The 23,905-nt window shown below is 35.2% G+C and overlaps 2 protein-coding genes across 8 annotated transcripts in view; both read left to right on the top strand.

Annotated features, from left to right (window-relative positions):
• ret (ret proto-oncogene receptor tyrosine kinase) overlaps positions 1-7,788 on the top strand; it is a 48,177-nt gene extending 40,389 nt beyond the window's left edge. Inside the window, exons 12-20 of the mRNA NM_181662.2 lie at positions 3-150; positions 1,331-1,438; positions 1,528-1,742; positions 1,833-1,955; positions 2,562-2,632; positions 2,766-2,903; positions 3,153-3,252; positions 5,923-6,070; positions 6,935-7,788. Coding sequence (NP_858048.2) covers positions 3-150; positions 1,331-1,438; positions 1,528-1,742; positions 1,833-1,955; positions 2,562-2,632; positions 2,766-2,903; positions 3,153-3,252; positions 5,923-6,070; positions 6,935-7,092 — 1,209 coding nt within the window. The 3' untranslated portion in view covers positions 7,093-7,788. The remainder of the gene's footprint in view (positions 1-2; positions 151-1,330; positions 1,439-1,527; positions 1,743-1,832; positions 1,956-2,561; positions 2,633-2,765; positions 2,904-3,152; positions 3,253-5,922; positions 6,071-6,934) is intronic.
• A 1,422-nt stretch (positions 7,789-9,210) lies between these two features.
• csgalnact2 (chondroitin sulfate N-acetylgalactosaminyltransferase 2) lies at positions 9,211-23,524 on the top strand. 7 transcript variants are annotated; one of them, XM_073919624.1, is made up of 9 exons: positions 9,211-9,292; positions 9,428-9,548; positions 10,892-11,796; positions 14,800-15,016; positions 16,964-17,065; positions 18,010-18,191; positions 19,046-19,140; positions 19,226-19,307; positions 20,932-23,524. In XM_073919624.1, the coding sequence occupies exons 3-9, from the start codon at positions 11,145-11,147 to the stop codon at positions 21,222-21,224; spliced, it is 1,623 nt and encodes a 540-aa protein (XP_073775725.1). In that variant the 5' UTR covers positions 9,211-9,292; positions 9,428-9,548; positions 10,892-11,144; the 3' UTR covers positions 21,225-23,524. The 7 variants fall into 7 exon arrangements, 3 of the variants coding, with proteins under 3 accessions (XP_073775725.1, XP_005156908.1, NP_001119869.1); XM_005156851.6 differs by lacking the exon at positions 9,428-9,548; NM_001126397.1 differs by lacking the exons at positions 9,211-9,292; positions 9,428-9,548 and having other exon boundaries at positions 11,145-11,796; positions 20,932-22,616.
• Positions 23,525-23,905: the final 381 nt, after the last annotated feature.

Raw genomic sequence — 23,905 nt, 5'->3', positions numbered from 1 at the left:
AGGAGGATCCGAAATGGGAGTTTCCACGAAAGAACCTGGTGTTGGGTAAAACTCTTGGAGAAGGAGAGTTTGGGAAGGTGGTGAAGGCCACAGCTTTCCGACTCAAAGGAAAAGCTGGATACACTACGGTTGCTGTGAAAATGTTAAAAGGTTTGCAACTCACAAAACATCCCATATAGAAATCTGATACTTAGAAATATATAAAACCACATATATGACATACTACTTCAAATTTGGGTTTTACATAAAAAAAAAATAAGTCATATAAGCAACACATTTTTCGAAATATTGCAAAAATGGCCTCATACATATATATTTTTCCAACTGTTAGATTTATAAATTTCTACATGTTCAAATATATTAAATGTTCATGTACTGTGTGACCATATATGTACACGTATTAAAATATTAAATTATAGTATAGTGTATTTTTAGTATATTTAAACATATGTACATATTTGTAAATCCAGGGGTTGACCAAAAAATATAAAAGCAGACTTTTCTTAATATTTCAAAATATTTGTCTCATATTTGATATATTTTATATATGTAAATCCAAATATGAACTTGTATGTCATATACACTCACCGGCCACTTTATAAGGTACATCTTACCAGTACATGTTATCACCAACTTTTTCCCATAGAACTGCCTTATTCCTTCGTGGCATAGATTCAACAAGGTACTGGAAATATTCCTTAGAGATTTTGGTCCATTTTTACATCATAGCATTATGCAGTTGCTGGAGATTAGTCGGCTGCACATCCATGATGGGACTCTTCTGTTCCACCATAACCCAAAGGTAATCTATTAGATTGAGTCCTGGTGGCTGTGGAGGCCATTTGAGTAGAGTCAACTCATTGTCATGTTCAAGAAACCAGTCTGAAGTAATTCGCGCTTTATGACATGACGTGTAATCCTGCTGGAAATAACCATCAGAAGATGGGTACAATGTGGTCATAAGGGGATTGACATGATCAGCAACAATTCTTAGGTAGGCTGTGGCATTGACACAATGATCAATTGGTACTAATGGGCCCAAAGTGTGCTAAGAAAATATCCCCCACACCATTTCACCACCTCCACTTGCCTGAATCATTGATACAAGGCAGGATGGATCCACACTTTCATGCCTAAATGCATCAAGTTTCTGCCATGTGATTGACTGAGTAGATATTTGCATTAATGAGCAATTGGACAGGTGTACCTAATAAAGTGGCCGGTTAGTGTATGTCATTTGCATATGTTGCCATCAGATTTCTGTGTGGGATGCATTTGATCAAATCACTTTAGTCTGAAATTACTCTAACCATTCATTTTTTCACCACAGAAAATGCATCTCACAGCGAGCTTCGAGACCTCCTCTCAGAGTTCACATTGCTTAAGCAGGTTAATCACCCTCATGTCATTAAAATGTATGGAGCTTGCAGCCAGGATGGTAAGATGTTATACACAAACACCTGTATGTTCATTTCATGCATTTGTTTCCACTTTGCTGTGTGTGCTTACTTATGTTAATGTGTTCAGGTCCATTATACTTAATTGTTGAATACGCCAAGTATGGTTCACTACGTAACTTCCTGAGAGAGAGCCGCAAAGTTGGGCCAAGCTATATGGGCAATGATGCCAACCGCAACTCCAGCTACTTGGAAAACCCAGACGAGAGAGCTCTGACCATGGGCGACCTGATCTCGTTCGCCTGGCAGATCTCTAGAGGAATGCAATACCTAGCTGAGATGAAGGTATGCCAGTGATTTGAGGAAAATATACAACACCGAATACCTGATGTTCTATTTTTAAAGAAAATTTATAAAGGGAAAATTTGTATTAAGCTTGTTCACAGAGACCTGGCTGCAAGGAATGTGCTGGTGGCAGAAGGAAGGAAGATGAAAATATCAGACTTTGGTTTGTCTCGAGATGTCTATGAGGAAGATTCATACGTGAAGAGGAGCAAGGTGATCTATTTTGTTAAACTGCATTAAATTAGTCACACGCCCCCACCGATGTTTTAATGGGTCTAATTATTCCTTTAGTTTGTAATGTTGTTATTTGTACGGTGGCTGATAGAGGTCAAATGTTCTGCAAGAAAAGAAAGCACAATCCAATGAACAAAAAATTATGAACAAATTATGCAAATTATACAAATAATGAAAACCTCTTCATCAGTTTGACAACACACTTAAAATAAATTCTCACAACACATGTTAATTCATTCAGACAATTAGTTTACTGTTGACTGAGTAGCTGAAGAGGCACCACCCTCTTCTGGAAATGGGGTGGGGAGCATCAGCTCATTTGCATTTAAAGAGTCACAACAGATTGGCATGTTATTGATTCTGCTCACAAAAGGGTCACTTACTGCACTGAATATCAGATGATCTATGATGTATTTTGAGTTTGATTCTGTTCACATTTTGGATTCTTATATTACATCTTATTAAAAGACTAGTTAGAGGACCTCTTTAAATATGAATGTGCTTGAAATCATATTTGAAAGCCATTTATTTCCTATAAATAACCTTTGCTAGACTAATATGTCTTAATGTGCTCTCAATTTCTAGGGTCGTATTCCTGTCAAATGGATGGCTATAGAGTCTTTGTTCGATCACATCTACACCACACAAAGTGATGTGTAAGTTATCACAAGATCTCATGTAAAACTATAGTTATGACATCCATACGGTACATATTCATAATGTACGAATAACCTTACAACTTATAACAACATTATAATCGTTCTCTCTTTCTTTTTTGTCGTGTGTTAGCTGGTCATTTGGTGTTCTCTTATGGGAGATTGTGACTCTTGGAGGAAACCCCTACCCAGGAATTGCCCCTGAACGACTTTTCAACCTTCTGAAGACCGGCTACAGGATGGAGAAACCAGAGAACTGCACTGATGAAATGTGTGTTTCACAGTCATCATAGCATCATTTCAATATATTGTATTAAGAGCTGAATGTTGCAAAGTCCCCATGTCATCGTGGGATATATACATCATTTTAACATTTAGCATGTTAGCATCATGTTAGCATGTCTCATCCAGTCTTGTTTTGTTCTACATTGTTCTACATTTGACCTCAATGTATCGTTTATTTTGGTGTGATACTCTCAGATGTTCTGTGTCAGGTAATGAATACTCTTTTCTAATGTAGGTACAATCTGATGCTTCGCTGCTGGAAACAAGAGTCAGATAAACGTCCCACTTTCTCAGACATCAGCAAAGAACTGGAGAAGATGATGGTGAAAAGCAGAGTAAGAACACCGTGAACTCTTTTACTCATCCACACAAATCAAAACACTTCTGAATGAAATGACAATCTGAGCTGAACCTGACTTCACATTTATGAGGAATTGGAAAAATTATTGGAAAAAATTACTTTTATTTTGCTTTTATTTATCAAAGTGAGAGTAAATACATTTCTGAAGGATCATGTGACTGAAGACAAATTTAGATTTGTCTTTGAATATTCATGACACAAAAATATTCATGGCCTTTTGACAATTATGTTTATGACAGATTTATGACAAGTTATGCTGTCTTGATAATTTCAAGTTGTCATAACTTAGACATCTCAAACAATGTCATCTTTGTATTTAAAATGACATAACCGAGCAAATGACAGTTCTTATAAGCGTGCATAATGTCTCATTTATATTCATGAATCATGAGATGTCATTTCATGATAATGAAAGTCTTATGAACACCCTCTTTAAGTAAAGTGATGCCAAATTTAAACAGAATATATTTTAAAATTGCAGTAACATTCCACTATATATCTGGTTAAATAAATGATCGTAAGAGCATAAGAAACTTTTTTAAACATCAAACCTTTAAACGTTAATATAGGTAAAATGGTCACACTTTACAATAAGGTTCATTAGTTAATGTTAATTAATGCATTTACTAACATGAACAAACAATGAACAATACATTTACTACAGTGTTTGTTCATGTTAGTTACGTTAGTTAATGAAAATATAGTGGTTCATTGTTAGTTCATGTCAACTCATTGTGCATTAACTAATGTTAACAAGCATGGAGTTGGATGTTAATAATGCATGAGTAAATGTTCAATTATGATTAATAAATGCTGTACATGTGTTGTTCATGATTAGTTCATGTTAGGAAAATTGACATTAACTAATGAACCTTATTGTAAAGTGTTACCGGTAAAATAAATGTTTATTTATTTATGTTATTATGATGATAATTTGCTTAAAATTAGTAATAATGTGAAATTAAAACATTAATTGTCTAAAGGTTTAAAGTACTTAACAACCATATTTAATCTATCATACATTTTATGTTATAAAACAACAGAAAATAGTACAAAAATTCAATCTTATTTATTTCAATACAAAAAGTAGAACTACACTATAAAAAGCAATTAGTTAACTGTATTTAAAAAGGGTGAGTAAAATTGTGAAAATTTAAGTTTTCAACTTAACAATTCCAAGTTACAATGAGTTTTACATTATTTTTAAGTCAACTTGTTGCTTTTCAGGCTATTGGTTTAATCACTTTAAGTAACTAATCACTTTTTACAGTGTAACAGTTCACAGTTATTGTACTCTCAACATGTATAATGTAAATCACTAAACGTTTTTTTTTTTATTAAACTGGTGTAAGTTTCCGAAAACCATCATTAGCCAACTAAAGTCACAAGTTCCGCCATTACAAGCATATAGTTTGTTGATTTGGCATTTCCCAAAACCATTGTTCCAACTAACATTTGCAAACTGCGCCGCAATCTTGTACGCTTGCAACTACACGTCTTGATCTGTAGTTAGAAGCATAGTTCCTGGTTGTGTTCTATTTCCAGTTATCTTCCCTATTCGTTTAGAACATTTAAACTTGAAATGATTTAAAAAACAAGCAAACATTAAAGTCATCTCTTTTATCTGTAATTTCCATTCAAAGTATTTTACAGTTCAGTTTTAGCGATCCTCATATTGACAATTGTGTTACCGTCGCAGTGCACTTTGAAAACATTTATGCCATTTTGAAAGCAGCCGTGACTCATGTGAAAGTTTATAGGTGACCTATTATTTTAAAGCAGAATTTACGGAATTTACAAAGCTTGTGAAAACAGAAATATATAGCATGCTTTAACGGTTTTAATTCATTGTTGGTTATTTAATGTATCTGTACTGTATATGACATAGGCCTGTTGGTTAGAACATTTCTTCAGGGGTTTGAATGTGTCAGATTGTTAACAGTAGACTTTTATAATAAATTAAATTAAATTAAATAAAAAAAACAAACAAACAATATTCTACCTAATAATAATAATAATAAAAAAATAATAATAATAATTCATATTATTATTATTAAGTAAGATTAGTTTTTTATTTCTGAATAAATAGCCTACTGTAAATTACAACCATTAACCATTTATATTATTTATATATGAGATTTGAATATGTGTTACTAAGTGGTTGTATGTTTTATAATAGAATATGAAATAGACCCTATTCTCAATAATATTTGTCCAATAAACATAAACACAGGCCCTATATGTGTCATTTATATATATATTTCAATTATTATGGAAAACAAGTGCATGACCAAAACTAATATTGGACGTTTTTAAATGCGTGTGCATGTAAAACAATATAATTTGCACAAAAAATATTATTAAAATAATATTAAAATAATATTAAAAAGTATTATTTTATGAAGAAGTTGTTAGTTCACCTGTTTAGAGCGTCATTATGGACCTTTTATGTTATAACTAACATGATTCAATAAATGAATCTGCGACAGAGAAACAACGCTTTTGGAAAACAGTCGTCACTACATCGTTCTTTTGCCAAATGATGCATCGTACGATGATAGTTCAGCTGTGGCTTATGTCGTTGTTTGGGAAACTTAGCCCAGAATCTACCTCACTGTAATAACTGTGTGTTTGTCTTGATTAGGACTATCTGGATCTTGCGGCCTCCACACCGGCAGACGCTCTCCTATATGACGACTCTCTCTCTGAAGAGGACACACCCTTAGTGGACTGTAGTAACGCCCCTCTCCCTCGAACCCTCCCCTCCACTTGGATTGAAAACAAGCTCTATGGTAGAATTTCCCATGCATTTACTAGATTCTAATACAGGGAACAAAATCAGTTTATCTTTTGCCTTCCATAGGAAGAGCTGTGATTGTGCTAACGGCATGGTTGCCAGCGACTTACCAATACTGCTCACGTTTTATAGATTCTGTAGTATCTGGATCTAGGGATCAGATGTGTCATTTGGACCTGCTTCCGATGTACTTTATTATCTGAAATATACATTTTAAACGGATGTATTAGTATTCAAGTATTATTACTACTGATTTAAAAGTGAATTCATTTTTATATAAACACACACAGTGAGGAATTAATGTGTTTTTAGATTCACATTTGTGAATTTTCTATTAGTTTGGCAGCACTTTAAGTTAGACTTTTACATTTGAAACAGGTCCCCTGTGCTCTGGGTGTGCTCTCTCTGTAATATCCTGAATGTATTACAGAAAATGAGTGTTTAAAAGTAGATGGAGTCAGTTCTGAAAGCAGTAAGGCTTTTGAATTTAACTCTTCCTTTTTTTTAAGATCATAAAAATATGCAAGTGCTCCCCAAAAATGAGGCATTAACAGAGGAATAACTAAGCAATAAAATGGCCAGCAGTAAGGCAGTCGCTATGCATTTCTTGGAGTACACGAAAACGGATTATGTTTCATTTAAAAGCATCTACTGTACATTTAAAAGCCAAAGACAACAATGACGTCACAGAATATACAATGTCACCGCAGCAGAATATTGACCAAAAAACTCTCAAAGGACCAAAGAATGATTTCATGCTTACTGTGCTGTTTAATGTAACTGAGTTTTGTTCGAGAGCCTTACTGTCTGGACTTAATGCTTCCTCAGTGCAGAAAAAATCATATGTTCTCGTTTTTAGGCATGTCATACCCGAACTGGCCAGAGAAGAGCCCGGTACCGCTCAACAGACTCGATGCCACTAACCCTGTCTTTACAAGATATGCCAATGATAGTGTTTATGCAAACTGGATGGCTTTGCATTCTCCCGCAAAAATCGTGGACACAATCGATAGTTAAAAACGCAAGCCAAAATCAATGGCGGAAAAGACACGGGGGGTGGGGAGATGTGTATATTTCTATGAAACTGTATATATATATGTATATGTTGTATGATGATAAAGCGGGTTCCCTTTTATTTCTGCTGTTGTGTAGATGATGAGAGATTTCAAATTGGCTGGAAATGCATAAACATGCTTCAAGCAGCTTCTAGGTGATTGTTACCACGAGGCCTCCGTGCTGTATCTCTGCATGACTCTGTACAGTTTAATGTCCATGTTTAAGTGCCTGTGCCGCTTCTGTTAGAGAACACCATAATAAATGCATGACCGAGACGATCTTGGTCCCACTCCAGGAATTAAAGGGAGCTTCTTTACCATCAATTACTGCAGAAGTTTGTCGCAAATACTGGACATGTTTATTTGGAAAAAGAAAAGTTTGTTTTTTCTTGATCGTGTGTGAGGATTGGAAAGAATCATGTTTATTTTGTTTCCTTGTTTTTTAAGTAATGATATTTCTAGGCTCTGTGGTGATAATGAGTTATGCATATTGCCATAACAGAGTATGAATATGTTTAATTTAATGTCATATATTGTGATTTAATTTTCATTCCCTGTAAAGACATTATTTGTGCAACAATAACTACATTAAGCTGAGTGTGATTCTTCAATATGTTGTCCGAAGATTACGTTTCAAACAATAAAACCTGTTAGAATATGTCTTGTTTTCATTTCTGTGTGTTTCAGTTCTATTTCATTTTCAGACTTCATGAAGATTAAAAGGCGATTTCTTCATTATATTCAAATAAAACTCTCCCAAAAGCTATATTTTATTGTTGTTGAATTTAAATGATTGTAAACACAAATTCACAATGGTTATCTACTAATTTGTATTACATCTCTGGCTATATGAGTACTTATCAGAGCAGCAAAAAGGATGGTTGCTACACTTGTACTATAATAAAACAATTGGTTGACAAAAAGAATTCTGTAGCTGATAAAATTTGAGAATTATTACACATTTTATGACCACAACAAAATGATTAAAAAAGGAAACCCGATAGGACAAACTATAAATTTGGAAAGAGATCACTGACGTCAGTTTGAAGTTTCAATCCATTAAAATGGGAAGATTTATTTTAATCAGACTCTTTTATTTTTTGTCAAAGAACATCACAAAAACACATTTAAATGTACTCACAATTTAAGTTTCTAAACTTTTTTCTGTTGATCACAAAAGAATGTATTTTGAAGAAAGCTGAAGGAGTAAACATATTGAGAATTTTGAACATTCTTCTAAATGTCTACACTGTAAAAGAAATCTGCAAAAAAAGTGCAAAATAATGGCTGTTAAATTACTGAAATTTACTGTAAAATAACAAAAGTTAAAGGACAGAAATTTAAAGAAATTTCTGTCATATAATATGAAGTCACTCCAGCTACTGGAAAACAAAAAAAACTTAAAATTATTCATTATGTTTATTGTACAAAGAAGAGATAAATTTAAACAAATGGCAGATGAGAAAACAATGACAGAATTTTCTTTTTAGGTTAAACAAAAACAGTTCAATGAATTCTCTAAGCACAGACTTTTAAAAATGTCATAATTTCAGGAAATTTCGTAGGCCAAAAGATAAAGTGGGGGTGACGCGATGGCTCATTGGTTAGCATTATCGCCTCACAGCAAAGGTTTCAGGTTCAAGACCCCCCATGAAAGGGACTGAGGAAGGAAAATAAATGAATGAATGAATGAATGAATGAATGAATGAATGAATGAATGAATGAATGAATGAATGAATGAAAAGTTAAAGGGATAGTTCACCCAAATGTTTTAACACAAAAGCAGGTATACTGTTGGAAACCTACAACCACTGACCTGCCGGAAAACATATTCTATGGAAGTCATCGGTTACAGGCTTTCAGCATTCTTCTTTATTTTCTTTTGTTTTCAACTGAACAAACAAACTCAAACTGGTTTGGAAGAAGTAAAGAGAAAGAGAACGAAATTTTCATTTTTGGGTGAACTACCCCTTTAAAGACAGCAGGTGGACCTTTATTTTGAAATCCTGCGGCTCATGGCGGAAGTAACGTGCGTTTTATTGTGCTTCCTTTTCTGTCTGCCCCGTGGCGTTGTGTTCCCACATTTATTATGCTCGGGGTTCTGCTAAACAGTTGCCTAAAGAAGCGCTTACCGACATACACATACAACCACAACCACCGAGGTAAGTGTTGCTCGTTTCCGAATTTGTTTTATAAACAAAAACATGTCGATGTTTTCTTCCGCTATCGTTAGTTAGTATATTTGTATAATTTCCTTGTTCGAGCAGGAACACTTTGCTGTTGTGTCTTTTCCTCAGGCTGATGGATCAATGAGCCAGATGTTTCCCAGGACGCATAAAGCTCTGATTCACTGCAGTTTTATGAGTCGTTTTACTGAGACTCGTAACTGTTCGCTATTAGTTTGTAATGAGCAAACGTGTAAGTTAACATAAAATATAATTGCACTCTACTACAGTACAATTGTTTTCGATAAATGTGCATCGTTTTATTCTGTGTTTGGGTAAAAGAGTGATCAGGAATCCACAACAAGGTCAGATTGATATTTATTCTACCTAGCAACAAATTTACAGTAGGTTAATTTGCATTTAATAATAATTTAGCATTTTTTTGTTCAACTATTACCTGTCAATTATCTGCACTTTTCTATTCATTAAAGGTTAAAAACCCCTTAAAAATTATTATAAAAAAGTGGTGCTCTCTTTAATATGCACTGGTATTTTTGTTCCATCTTTCTGCTGCTCTGATTATCCAAAAACAGTTCTCTTGAGTTTAACTGAACAATCACCTCTAACTGATGACTAGCGCCAGACAGAATCTGCAGACAGTTTTTCTATTTCTGCGAAGAATTTTGCAAAATCTGCAGATTTATGCTGAATGATTTTGGGAGTTTCATAACTAAAACGTAATATATAAAATAAAAAATAATACATTTTTACTTTTATATAATGTTTACAATGCAAAATCAATTAGATAAACTTATTTGGTAAACAAAGCAAGTCTCATATAATATATCTATTAAAAGACAGACAATAATTTACAAACTGTATTGTAAATAAATCATATGAACATTTTCGCATTACTATTATTATATCACAATAATATTAGTGAAATTAATTTCAAAATTGAATAAATATCAGTTTACACAAGTAAATGAATAGACTCCATGATGAGCTAAAAATCTGCAGATTTCTGTGTGCGCAGATTCCTTGTGGACCTACTGATGACCTAGTCTGTCTTATATTGTCCTTGCAGACAATCACACATTGTTTGAGAGGTGCTGGTGCAAGATCATTCAATATTTTATACACTAAACACACGTCAGCATAAAATAAGAAATTGTCGAATGTTATGTTGTTCAATACAGCTGCAGTAAAGATAGCTCATTGGCTTTTTAACTCAATTTTGTACAGTTTGTTTAGATATTATACAATGGGTTTTAATGTTGTAATGTTTGTGTGAGACCAGCTTGTAGCACAATAAAAGATAAATGAGGGACAATCGTTGTATTCATGAAAAGTTTAGTGGCAGCCATAATTCTATTTCTAATAAACCACACAATACTGTTTTAAAGTTAAAAAGACAGACCATTATGTTTTTACAAAAATACAACAAATTAATCTATTGCAAAGGCTATAAAATAATTTTTCAAATGATATTTTTAGCTGTTTTTAATGTTAAAATATTAGTTTGTTATGTTGTTATGTCTTTGTCAGTTTGCACTGTTTGACCCTGTATGACTGATGACTTTCTCTTTGTTTTAGATGACTTATTTCTCTTAAAGAAGGAGCGCTGTGTGAGCAGGATGACAGAGTATGATCACACATCTCTGTGGAATCTGCGCATGTTTAGCGCACTGTAGTGCCAGGGGAGCACTGATTACAACAGAAATGTGACACTCCCGCCTTCCTCTGCTTCACTGAGGAATGGATTAATGTCAAAGACTTCATCCTTCCTAAAGGTTCCATCTTGACGATGCAAAACTGTGGCTGGTGAAGATCTCCCTGCCTCTCAGAAATGCCCAGACGGGGGCTTCCTCTGCAGGGGCGGGCACGCTGGCTTCTCCTGGGTGTTTTCCTGTTGGTGATACTGCTTCTCTTTGCTTATCTGCTGGAGTGCACACCGCCTGCAGACGTGAGCCAGGTGCTCCCAGGTCTGGCAGGAGATCCGTATGGAAAAGAGTATTACCAAGCCCTCTTACAGGAGCAGGAAGAGCGCCATCTCAGCCGAGCGGCCAGCCTGAAGAGGCAGATCGCACAGCTCAAACAAGAGCTCCAGGAGATGAGCGAGAAGCTGCGGGTGCTTCAAGAGAAGAAGGAGGGTCCCGGGCCGCAGAGTCTGAACGATGGCAGGGATCAAGAGCCAGGTGATCTCCTGGAGTATCTGCATTCACAGATCGACAAGGCCGAGGTGAACACTGGAGCCAGGCTGCCCAGTGAATATGCGCTGGTTCCCTTTGAGAGCTTCACCACCACTAAAGTGTACCAGCTGGAGATGGGTTTGACTCGCCATCCTGAGGAGAAACCTGTGAGGAAGGACCGGAGGGATGAGCTGGTGGAGGTGATCGAAGCTGGTTTGGATATTATTAATAACCCTGAGGAAGACGATGGACAGGAGGACAACATTCCTATGCAGAGGCAGACCTTCACTGAAAGCCAATTTTTTGAAGGTGAGAGCCGCACAGATGAAGTATGTGCTATCCCTGGTCAACAAATCTGTCTGTCTGTCTGTCTGTCTGTCTATCTATCTATCATATGAACAAAATAAAAAGTCTGCCGTTTCATAATTATGCTCTAGTGTTTATATCGTGGTGTCACTAAATACGTTCTCAAAGGTGCTGTTATTTAAAAAACATGCTAAGTCAACATGTTTATTTTTTTTAGCCCATCCAATGTTACTTTAGTCAATTATATTTCAGCATGACGGGTTGCTCTGGTGGAAAACAGTACATTTCACTCATTTATTTAAAATGGCTCTCAAAGCACAAGCCTCCAAAATGAGATGCAGATTCAGAGTTCTACATGACGTGGTTATTAATTAGCAAATAATATAATTTTTTTAATTTATTTATTTGACATGGACATCACAATTACACTGGACAACCAAATGCATTTGTTTAAGTGTTTTAGCAAACTTGCTAATTTTCAACACCTGTCCACAGGAGGCTTAAAATTGACAAAATAGAAATATAATAGAACATACACAACATTACAATTCTTTACATAAAATTACTGCAGGCAAAAGCAAAGACGACATGATCCAACCAACTTACAGTAGACTATTTGTGCAAACACTGCTGTTTTATTTTTACCTACTTTTTAAGAGCACTACTAAAAATATTTAGATTACTTTCTGATTTAAAGCTAACCAGTAACTCATTCCACAGTTTGGCTCCCTTTACAGAGAAGACAGATTGACCAATCGAGGTCTTACACTTTGGCACTAGACAGTCACCGTTAGCAGTTGCCCGTGTAACTCTGTGGGAGGTTTGATGCCGATTGATTAGCTTATAAAACAGGATTGGAACATGATTATTTAAACATTTAAAAAACATTTTAAGATAACTAAATTGAATAAAACTATCAAAATTAAATGGGTTATGTTTACATAAAACATCACAATGATGCCATCGCATAGGCTTTAAGTCCATAATTTTAACTGCTTGTTTATAGATTGAGTCAATAGGCTTCAATGTAGTTAAAGAGGCTTGTGACCAAGATGTAATGCAAGTAATACATATTACTAGTGTAAACATTAGGTGAGTAGGTTATATTGTCACCCTGTGTCCTAACATGCTACGTGACAAGATTTGCAATAAGCAAAATTGCTGTTTGCACCAGACAAAACATGACAGAAGTTTAAATACAGCCATTCTAGCACAGAATAGTGCACTTACTTACTGCCCCCCCCCCCCCCCCCACCAAAATGGCAAGGTTTATAACCTAATTCACACATATTAAAACTCTTTGCCATTATTAAATGTACATGGTGAATCACTGATATGTGTTGAGTCACTGTTCTAAATTTAAATTTCAAAAGGTTTATTTTAATTTCAAGATCTGAGGTGAACTTTCTGCTGTTTCTTTCAGTTGTATGGCAATAAATGTTAAGTAAAATGGCATTCAAACTCACATTATTAGCATTTTACACTGAATAAAGCACATGAAGCATATCTGAGGTGATCACAGTTTATCCTGTTGTTCACCTGTGAGAAATAGAGGCCGTTTCTAATATATCAGTTTCCGGTGTTGGTTAGAACAAAAACAAATTTTAATATGGAAAATATTCCTTCTATCACGGTTTAATTCAGCCTTTAGGCTCAATCGTCAGACTTGCTCTTGTTGGTCAATTTAGCAACCTGTGCTTGCGTTTGTTTTGATCCAGGAATGTAATGCCTAGTTCAACCGCTGGTTGTCAAACTTACATACTGCACTTTTAACGCTAATACTTTTTTCGTAATTTATTTGATCATAATATTACACGCCATTACAGGAATGCAGACAAACACATGATTAAGATCATTGTGAAAAAGTTGCAGTCTTCAAAGTACTGTAAAATGTTTATATGTTTTCTTTTTATTTAGCAGTATTGTTTTCTTTTTTTAAGTTGGGGCTGTAATCATGCAGTCAATTTTTGAATATTTTATTTATATGTATTTTATGTTTCTACACTTTTAATTAAATATTTGCCCTGAATTTCTGAAAAAAAGTGAGGAATCTGATCACATATGGAGCACATTTCTGAGTGTATACTTTAAAATGTATATAAAATAAATAATTCTTTACCTGTGCTCAGTGTATATAAAGTATGATCAAAAAAGATGTTTGCTACTTGTTCAAACAACTTATAAGCTTCTAAAATTAGTTTTTTTTTTGTATAATACATGTATAAATATGTTTGTGTTTGTAAATATGTACAACATGTTTGTGATAGGAATTGTGTGTATAAACCCTGTATTTTCTAAGCAAGGCAAGCTTTTTTATAGAGCAGAATTTTACACAACCATAGTGGATATAAAGTGCTTTACAATAAAATAATATATATATTGTAATAACTGAAAATAAATACAGATATGAAATAACATGCATGCGTCACTCGAAGGCAAGGGAGTAAAAAATTCTTTCAATTACTTTAAATCATAGAGAAATTCTAATGTTCAGAGGGAGCTTGTTCCAGGGCCGCAACACAGAAAGCAGAATCACTTTGATTTACAGCGAGACATATGGTCAGACAAAAGAAACTGATCATATGACCTTAATTTCCTACAAGCTGTTTGTGGTCTAATAAGTTCACAGGTATTGACTGGGACAAAATTGTACAATCCTTTATATGTGAAAAGAAGTCAGTTTTAGAACTCTTTAGTTTTATAGGAATCCAGTGCAATGAGGCAAGGACAGTGGAGATATGATCTACATTGTATTAATTTATTGAAATTACAAAAACTATTTATTTTGATTTCTATGTAATTATCAGGACATGAGATGACTTATATTGTGACTTGAGTTTTTTGTCATATCGTCCAGCGCTAGAATGTGCTGCTTTATGCTGAACGGGTTTCGTGTACTTAACAGGGCTTGTTTGTGTTTGAGCATAATAAAGGTGGTGTGAACTTTGCACAGCTCCAAATATTCAGTAACTTAAGCTGCTCTTATGTACTTGCTATTCTTGGCAGGGCTCTACAGGACGGAGAGGGACAAAGGCACACTGTATGAGCTCTACTTTGCTAAAGAGAATTCTCATGAGTATCGTCACGTCACCCTCTTCCGGCCGTTCGGGCCCCTCATGAAAGTGAGGAGCACGTCTGTGGACACCGCCAGTGCCATCATTAACATCATAGTACCGCTGTCGGGACGCACTGAAGCCTTTGTTCAGTTCTTGCATAACTTCAGGTGAGAAGGCCACCATGTTGGAGAGGCTTTCATTTGTGTTGGCACTGTGAATGTGCTGTGGTGATGGTGTGTTTTTGAAGGCCAAGCCATAAGTTAGCATCACATTGGTTCTCACTGCCAAAAACCAAAATAATTTTTCCCTTAGCTTTTTTTTCTATTTTTGTTTTGAAAAAAAGATTCCTACACCTTTTCTTAATCGTTATAACATATGATAAAAAGAACAAATAACTTTTAAAATGACAACTTTGAGTTCTTTCATCATAACCTTTCTTACGGGTGCTCAAACTCAGTCCTGGAGGGCCGGTGTCCTGCAAAGTTTAGTTCCAACATCAATCAAACACACCTGTGCTGGCTAATGAAGCTCTTGCTAGGCTTTCTATAAATATCCATGCAGCTGTGTTGAGGCAAGTTGAAACCAAAATCTGCAGGACACCGGCCCTCCAGGACCGAGTTTGTTCACCCCTGATCCAAGTTGTTCTAAAACTATTAAACATCACACATTCTTGTGTTGGGACAATTTAAAAAATATATTTTTGGTCCACTTCAAATCTTGGCTTCTATATCGAAAGTACTATAAAGAGATAGCAACTGTAATTATAAGCAAAATAAAGCTGTACAAGCAAACTAGTGTGAAGATGTGTTTAATGTGAGTTTTAACCATTTGCTGATGATTAAATTTGTCAATTTAATTATATAAAATATGTGACCCTGGACAACAAAACCCCCCAAAAATTTGGATAGGACAATATTTGGCCAAGATGCATTTGTTTTGAGGTCCATGGGTTAAAAAAGTACTGAGAATATCAGAGGTAGGTGACGCAGTAGGTAGTGCAGTCACCTCGCAGCAAGAAGGTCGCTGGTTCGAGCCTCGGCTGGGTCAGTTGGCAATTCTGTGTGGAGTTGGCATGCTCTCCCTGCGTTCACGTGGGTTTCCTCCGGGTGCTCCAGTTTCCCCCACAGTCCAAAGACATGCTGTACAGGTAAATTGGGAAGGCTAAATTATTGGAGTTTATGAGTGTTATGGATGTTTCCCAGAGATGGGTTGCTGCTGTAAGGGCATCTGCTGCGTAAAACATGTTCTGGATAAGTTGGCGGTTCATTCTGCTGTGGCGACCCCAGATTAATAAAGGGACTAAACCGAAAAGAAAATGAATGAATGAATGAATATCAGAGTTTAAACTTTTCCAAATTACGTTCTTAGTTACTAATCAAAAATAAGTTGACATTTATAAGGCGTGTTTACAGTAGGAATTGAACAAAATATCATTATGGGACATGTTCTTTGCTTAATATTTTAATGATTTAACGATTAAAAAATATATATTATTTTGACCCGTACAATTTATTTTTGTACATACATTTCTTATTTCTAATTCAATATACGACTGGTTTTGTGGTCGAGGGTCACATATGGAGAAAGTCTTGTGCTTGTGTTGACCACAGACTTTATACTTGAAGCCATTGACCTCGGGACATTGGAAATAGAAGTGCCAAAGTTTCTGCATAATTCAGTTTAGTTCTGATTTGAGGCCAAAAATGTATCAAGAAATAGATCAATGTACACAATTGTACTGCTGTAAGAAGCACAAAGCACACACATTTGTGTACCAGTTATTTTTATAGTCCTGTTTGTAATTTACATATGATTATCATAAAGTGCAATGCAAATTTTTGTGACAAATTTGAAATTGATGAAAGTGGTCTGAGTAAATTATTCACCCTAATGTACAATAAAAACTAACGATTATTTTCTTTTAAAAATACTTGTTCAAACAAAGAAACGTTTGCTGTTGTTTCTGAGTGTGCTTTCTGTTCCTGTGTGCTGCAAATCACATGCCTGAGCTTCTTGAAAAATGTGGCTTACAGCAACACTAAGCCAGATGTTACACAGTTTTACAAGAGAAATTTTTTGAAATGTTGTGGTCCGACATTGTTTTCTGTGTGCAGGGAGGTTTGTATCCAGCAGGACAAGCGGGTCCATCTCACAGTGGTGTATTTTGGGCAGGCAGGCTTGCAGGATGTGAAGGAGTCTTTGAAGAAAATGGCCAGGTTTGAAGACTTGAGTGCTTGAGTTTTAATCTAGTGTTGTCAAAGTGCTTGAAAATATATTTGTGTTGCTTTCATGATAATGTGTTCCTTAATGAGTCCTAATTAACTATTTAAATAAAATAAATATTTTTGCTTTTGCATAAAATAAAATCTCTGGAGTGCAAATGCATCATAATCTGGCTGTCTTTGTTTACAATTAATATGTGAGTAAATTACATCTAAGAGTAAATGACAGCAATTCAATATTGGGCTTGAGGCAAACATGCAATCATATGTTTTTTTCAGTATACTATACTACAGAATACTGTACTATAAGGCATGTACTTGTAGTGGGATGGAAAAGTTTGAAAATGCATCTGGAAAGGGCCTAAATCTTATTTTTTTTTTTAAATCAGAAACCTAAACATTTTATGTGAGTCACTAATACTAGCTAACAACCTAAAGGGAGAAAATACAAGGACGTCTGCAGTTTACCCATACTAGTGGTGGTTGTGTAAATTGTAATGTTTACATTTAACAGTAAAAATTAAACTACTTAATTTTAAAGTACTTAAACTACTTGTGTTTTTGAAATTGCATTGTACTTTTATAACTTTTTTAAAAGATTTTAAAGGTATTAATACTTTTATTTAGTATCCACAACAACTTTAAGCAAAAATATTGATAATTTTAGAATAATGTGGGCCACATTCATGAAAACTGTTTAATTTGTGCAGCTACTCAGAAGTAATGATGCTGAAATTTAGCTTAAAGACATATGAATAAAATACATTTTTACATTTAAACTCGATTATAAATGCTAACAATATTTCTCGTCAGCTCAGTTTGTCTTGGTGAGCTGTCTTTCAAAAGCAAATATTTCGAAAACAAAATCATAAGTTAATACTCAGCATGGTTGCTGTTTGTCTTGTAAACTTGACACTGTTGTTGCTGTTGTTTACTAGTGAAGAGAGCTTCAGTAACTACACTCTGATCCCTGTGGATGAGGAGTTTTCTCGAGGTCGTGGTCTGGATATTGGAGCTCATGCGTGGGAGAAAGGAGGAGATGTGTTGATGTTCTTCTGTGACGTTGACATCTACTTCACACTGGAGTTTCTCAGCACCTGTCGACTCAATACAGCTCCAGGTCTGTCTTCTCAACAAACACCTTGATCTAAAAACTCGTGCTCTCAATACTAGATCAAACAACCAATAGTATTAGCCAAACCGTAATAACATCTAAACACACTCACGAATGTAAGCGCAAATTCTGTACATCCACTTACTCTTTCAGCAATATATGCGTTCCTTTTTGTGCGCATGTACGCTAATGTTATACATAATACAAAAATACAACAAAATGTAAATGAATAAAATAAAATAAGAAAAAGAAGGGGATGGGGGGCAAAGAAGTATGAATAAATAAGTAAAACAAGATATACATACTCATCAGCAACAAAACTATGTACATATAGCGAGTGATCCTTCCCATTTTTAGGTTAACCGAAAAGTTCAGGTCCATGAGATGTTGCATTATTGGTCCATTTTTCTCAGAATGAAATAAATTGTTCCATTTTCTGATTTACAAATGAGTAATTTGCTTAATTTTATAAATTTCCATTGCAGTTTTCCTCCATGCATTTAGGGTAGGACTACCATTTTTTGGTAATGCTGTTTTTGACAGCCACCAACAAGATATTCATTAGATACTTGTCCCTTTTTCACCATTCCTCAGATATATGTCCAAAAAATGTAATTTTACAATCAAAGAGTATCACAGATTCAAAGATATTTTGTAAGGCATTGTATATATTTTTTCCAATATTTTGTAATAACCAGGCAGTCCCAGAAAATGTGATAGTGATTGGCCTTTTGATTTCCGCAGTTTCTCCAGCATATAGACGAATTTCCAGCATGATATAAAATGTACATTTCTAATAATGTATACCTTTTGTTTGTTTTAAAATGATACTAAAAGTTCCTTTTTTTTCTCTCTTGAAGGAAAGAGGGTTTTCTATCCGGTGGTTTTCAGTTTGTATAATCCAGCTATAGTTTATGGAAATCTGGAGTTTCCGCCACCCATTGAGAGTCAGCTGGTATGTAATCATTATTTTTGTTGTTAGCTGAATTTGTAGCCTTCTAGTGATAGAAAAAAATGAAAAATATGTGTGTTGTTCATAGATTCATAAAAAAGATGCTGGGTTCTGGAGGGACTTTGGATTTGGCATGACTTGTCAGTATCGCTCTGATTTCCTCAATATTGGTAAGTCATTGTTGCTTTTGTAGATTGTAAGAAATCCTACTGTAATATAGTGCAATATAATATGCATTTTATTGAGTACTTGAATGCATTGGGATTAATTATTTTACATTTATTCTTTTCTAGTTCTTTATATTATTTGTAACATTTACATTACTACTAAAATAGATTTAGCAAATTGAGCAAAAGCAATGTTTAAAATAGATCAGGTATATTTATCTTGCCGGTTATTTTTTTACATTACATGAAAAATCTTTGTCAAACGCATCAGTTTATTGAAAATCCCCTACATAATATACAGTGGTCCCTCGCTATAACAGTTCACCTTTCGCAGTTTCACAGTGTTGTGGATTTTTTTTTTTTGTGCAATTTGACTTGCCTTTTTTTTTTTACTGCGCTTTGTCTTCTGATTTGCGGTAGACCATTGTCAATCAGTCTTCTCCGTGCCGTGTCTCCTGTTTAGTACAGAATGCGTTCAGTTTGTCAAATTGACATAAATCTTTGATCGCTAGCAGTGTAACTCTAAAGTGCTGTACTGTATTTTTGCAAGTTCTCTCCCCAACAAACCCCATAATGTCGACAAAACGTTCTGCACCGTCAAAGCCACCCAAGGTAGCACTCAAAAGGCAAGAAGATGCTAACCATCGAACAAAGTTAGACTTCTGGACATGCTAAAGAAAGGTAGAAGTTATGCAGTGTTCAAACAAGAGAGAAGAGTGTGAAAATGTTAATGCCGGTCTTAGAAAATAGTGTAGTGTAGTGATTAAAACATCTATAATAACTGTAAAAAATAAAGTGGACTACTTCGGATTTTACCTATTGCGGGCCATTTTTAGAATGTAACTCCCACAAATAACAAGGGACATAGAAAACAGAAAAATAGCATCTTTTACTTGGTCAGAATTGCAGCACATCTTTTAAAATTAATTTTTAATGTTTTTCAAGAGCTTTTAGAACCAAGGAAACAAAAGTGAATACTGCACACAAAGGGCATGGGCTACTAAAAACCAATAGAAATGAAAATGTTGTATATTGAATATTGTACTGGGAATGTTTGAAACATTTATACTACTGCTGCATGAAATATGAGTTTTATTCAATAAATAAAGAATGATTTTGAATATTAAACTAAAACTCCCAAGCCAAGGCACTATCCCAATGAGTGAAACTGTTGAATCACTCAGGAATATATTTAAAGTGACTTTTAAGCAACTTTTAAGCTAGACTAATTCAAATTGTGGATTCATTTAGTAACAAATGATTAAATCACCACTTCTGATGCTATACATAGTGCATGGAAAGTATGTTCTTAGGCGTTGTTTTGCAAAGAAAGTGTCTTGCTTGCACATTTAAACTACACAACATTACCACAGGCATACACTGCACACACTACATAATTTTCAACCCCCATTCACTAATGAAAGGCATAAAACATATTCACAAAATCATCCATAACCACATCTAGTTGTGCTAAACAGCTATTCTTTTGTCCAGGTTAAAGACCATGTTTCAATAGTTCAGTTTGAACTTTTACATTATTATAGCAGGAAGAAAAATGTTAAGCCATTTCAAAGACCTTACAATTAGTGCCCCTTTATACCCTTGTTGTTGTTGTTCTGATTTCCAGGAGGATTTGACCTGGAAGTGAAAGGTTGGGGTGTTGAAGATGTGCACTTGTACAGGAAGTACCTGCGGAGCGATCCGATCGTGATCCGCACCCCCGTCTCAGGCCTCTTCCACTTGTGGCACGAGAAGCTGTGTGCTGATGAACTGACCCCAGAGCAGTATCGCATGTGCATCCAGTCCAAGGCCATGAACGAGGCGTCTCACTCTCACCTTGGCATGCTGGTCTTCAGAGAAGAGATCGAGACGCACCTGCGCAAACAGGCCTACAAAACCCAGAGCAGACCCGCAGAATGAAGCACATACACAAGCAACAGCACAGCAACAGAGAACAGTTGACTTCTTATCATTTCAAAACAATCCATCAATTACAGAATGTTAAAGGGTTAGTTCACCCAACGATTTATATTGTGTTATTAATGACTCATTCCAGTCCCCGTGAGGCCTTCGTTCATCTTCAGAACACAAATGATGATATTTTAGATGAAATCCTGGAGCTCTCTGACCTTCCATAGACATCAGCAGTTCTGAGATGTTCATGGTCCAAAAGAAGAACTAAAAACACTCCATGTGACTTCAGGGGTTCAACTTACAACATACAAAGCTCCATACCTTTGTGTGTCAAAACATCTTGTTCTTAGAGCTTTTTTGGGCAAATTTCATCTTAATTATGTTCATTTTTTGTAAACGAAGATGAAAGAAGGTCTCGGGGGAATGGAATGACATGATGATGATGATGATGAGTGATTAATACAGAATTCTATATGTTTGGGTGAACTAACCCTTTAAGTATGGTGGAAGGATGGTACCAATCGGTATTAATGAACTGTTTACATCATTTACACTTGATCTAGGTTTTATCAAAGGCTTTTTGGATTTATATGTGAATAACGGTCAGTTCTTTTTTGGAAGTGAGTGATTGAAGAGAAATAATGTGGGCCACATTCATGAAAACTGTTTGATTTGTGCAGCTACAAGCTATCTTACTGAATAGCTTATAAAATGTTTTCTACAAATGATTTTGCACAGAAGTTGGTCTGCTCATTAAGATGTGCCAAGTGTGACGCATGTCTTAGTTGTTTTTTTATGTTGAAATGACCTGATGGAGCTATATGTTGTGTTTTTATATTACTACTGTCGAAAGTGTTTGCGTCGACGCAGAAAGGGAGAAGTTTTGCATACATAGATGAAAGGGACAATCATTCACAAACTGCTCAAGCTGGATTTATGTTGGAACAGTATTCAGACTTTTCACAAAATCTTCCTCAGTTTATTTGCTGATTGAATAAGCATGGAGCTGATGTGCAGTTTGATGCATGTGTCAGGCTTTTACTTTACACCGTGTGTGAGGACACTGCTCAGTGCCATACAGTTAAAGGGTTAGCTCACACCAGAAATGAGAATTCTGTCAACTTGCTGACCCTCATTAAGATCTAAATTTATCTTCAGAACACAGATGAAAATACATTTGAATCGAATCTAAGATATTTTTTGTCAGTTTTGAAAGCCTGATGCTTTGTAATGAGCCAATTCTACTAATCTAAATCTGCTGAAAAAGATTCAATGGAAAGTTTTGGCTTTTATTCAAGTTAACAATCGGCAAACTTAACCAAACTCAATCAGTCACTTGAGCAAGGACAAACCTTGTTGATTCTTGCAGAAGTTCACACGTGAAGAAAGAACCTCATTGGTTCTCACTCATCAAGCAAGCATACTTGAGCTTTGTGGTCAAATCTAAATGCTGATTGGTTATATATGCGAATTAAAAACATCATAAATATGTCAAATCTCTTCGGAAGGTTTAGATCAGTGTTTCTCTACCACATTCCTGGAGGACCACCAACACTGCATATTTTGAATGTCTCCTTTGTCACACCCATTTCAGGTCTTTCAGTCTCTGCTAATGATTGGAATCAAGTGGGTTTGGTTAAGGAGACATGGAAAATGTGCAGAGCTGGTGGTTCTCCTGGAACGTGGTTGAGAAACACTGGTTTAGATCGTGGATATCAAACTCAATTCTTGGAGAGCCGGAGCTCTGCACAGTTTAGCTCCCACCCTGATTAAACACAGCTGATCCAACTAATCAAAGTGTTCAAGACTACTAGAGACTAGTAAGCAGGTGTAGGTTGGAGCTAAACTGTGCAGAGCTGCGGCCCTCCGGGAATTGAGTTTGAGACCACTGGTTTAGATCAAATTGCTTAATTATGAATTCCATTGGGAAAACAGAAATCTCTCCTTTTTTTAATAAATAGATGATGAACAGATTTCTTATAGGTTTGTGAGGTCCTTACCGTGAAGAAACAGTGGCAGAATTCAAATGTTTTTAGTGGAACTAATTCTTTTATATTCTGAAGTCTGTGTTTCACTCTCTGCAACCACTTTGAGATGAATATGTGGTGCAATATTGAGTTATTAAAAATAATAAATTCTCTGATCTCTGACTCTACTGATGGGGACTTTATATTTTAGTTTCATTTAAATCAGCAGGTAGATTAAAAATGACTAATGCTATCTGATGTAGAGCCTCAAATTCATCAAGATGTTGAATAACATCATTGTTCATTTTCTAACACAAATAAAAGAAATACACAACCAGACTTTTTAATGCTGTTTGTCAAAATATGTGCTTGATTTTAAAGTATGTTGTTCCAAATATTTCATATAGCATGTAAATTAGCTACTACGATCTAGATCTCAATGTCTACAATCGTACACATTTTCAGGGTTTGTAAGGGTGCTGGAAATCCTTGAAAATGTCACTTTTTTTAGTCTGCTGTTTTCAAGGTTTGTAAAGTGTTTTGATTTTGGATGAAGTGACAATAATAAATGATTAATCTGTGCACTACGACTAAGCAGTGGGAAAACACAAAATGCATGGAGATTAAAAGACTTTATGACAATGCACAAGATTAAAATGAACAAATCCAAAATGATTTTTTTACACATGCATAGTCCTCAAGAAATCAAAACTAACTATA

The sequence above is a fragment of the Danio rerio genome, chromosome 13 (assembly GCF_049306965.1).
Source record: "Danio rerio strain Tuebingen ecotype United States chromosome 13, GRCz12tu, whole genome shotgun sequence".
NCBI classification, from domain to species: Eukaryota; Metazoa; Chordata; class Actinopteri; order Cypriniformes; family Danionidae; genus Danio; species Danio rerio.
The sequence above is the reverse complement of the archived record's forward strand: the minus strand, read 5'-3'. Positions and strand labels throughout refer to the sequence as shown.

Bases quoted from the DNA above. Each gene is read 5' to 3' on its own strand.
- csgalnact2 (XM_005156851.6), top strand. From the start codon at position 11,145: ATGCCCAGACGGGGGCTTCCTCTGCAGGGGCGGGCACGCTGGCTTCTC. The intron at 15,017-16,963 runs GTGAGAAGGCCA...TTCTGTGTGCAG, and splicing joins CAGTTCTTGCATAACTTCAG to GGAGGTTTGTATCCAGCAGG. The intron at 19,141-19,225 runs GTATGTAATCAT...TGTTGTTCATAG, and splicing joins CACCCATTGAGAGTCAGCTG to ATTCATAAAAAAGATGCTGG.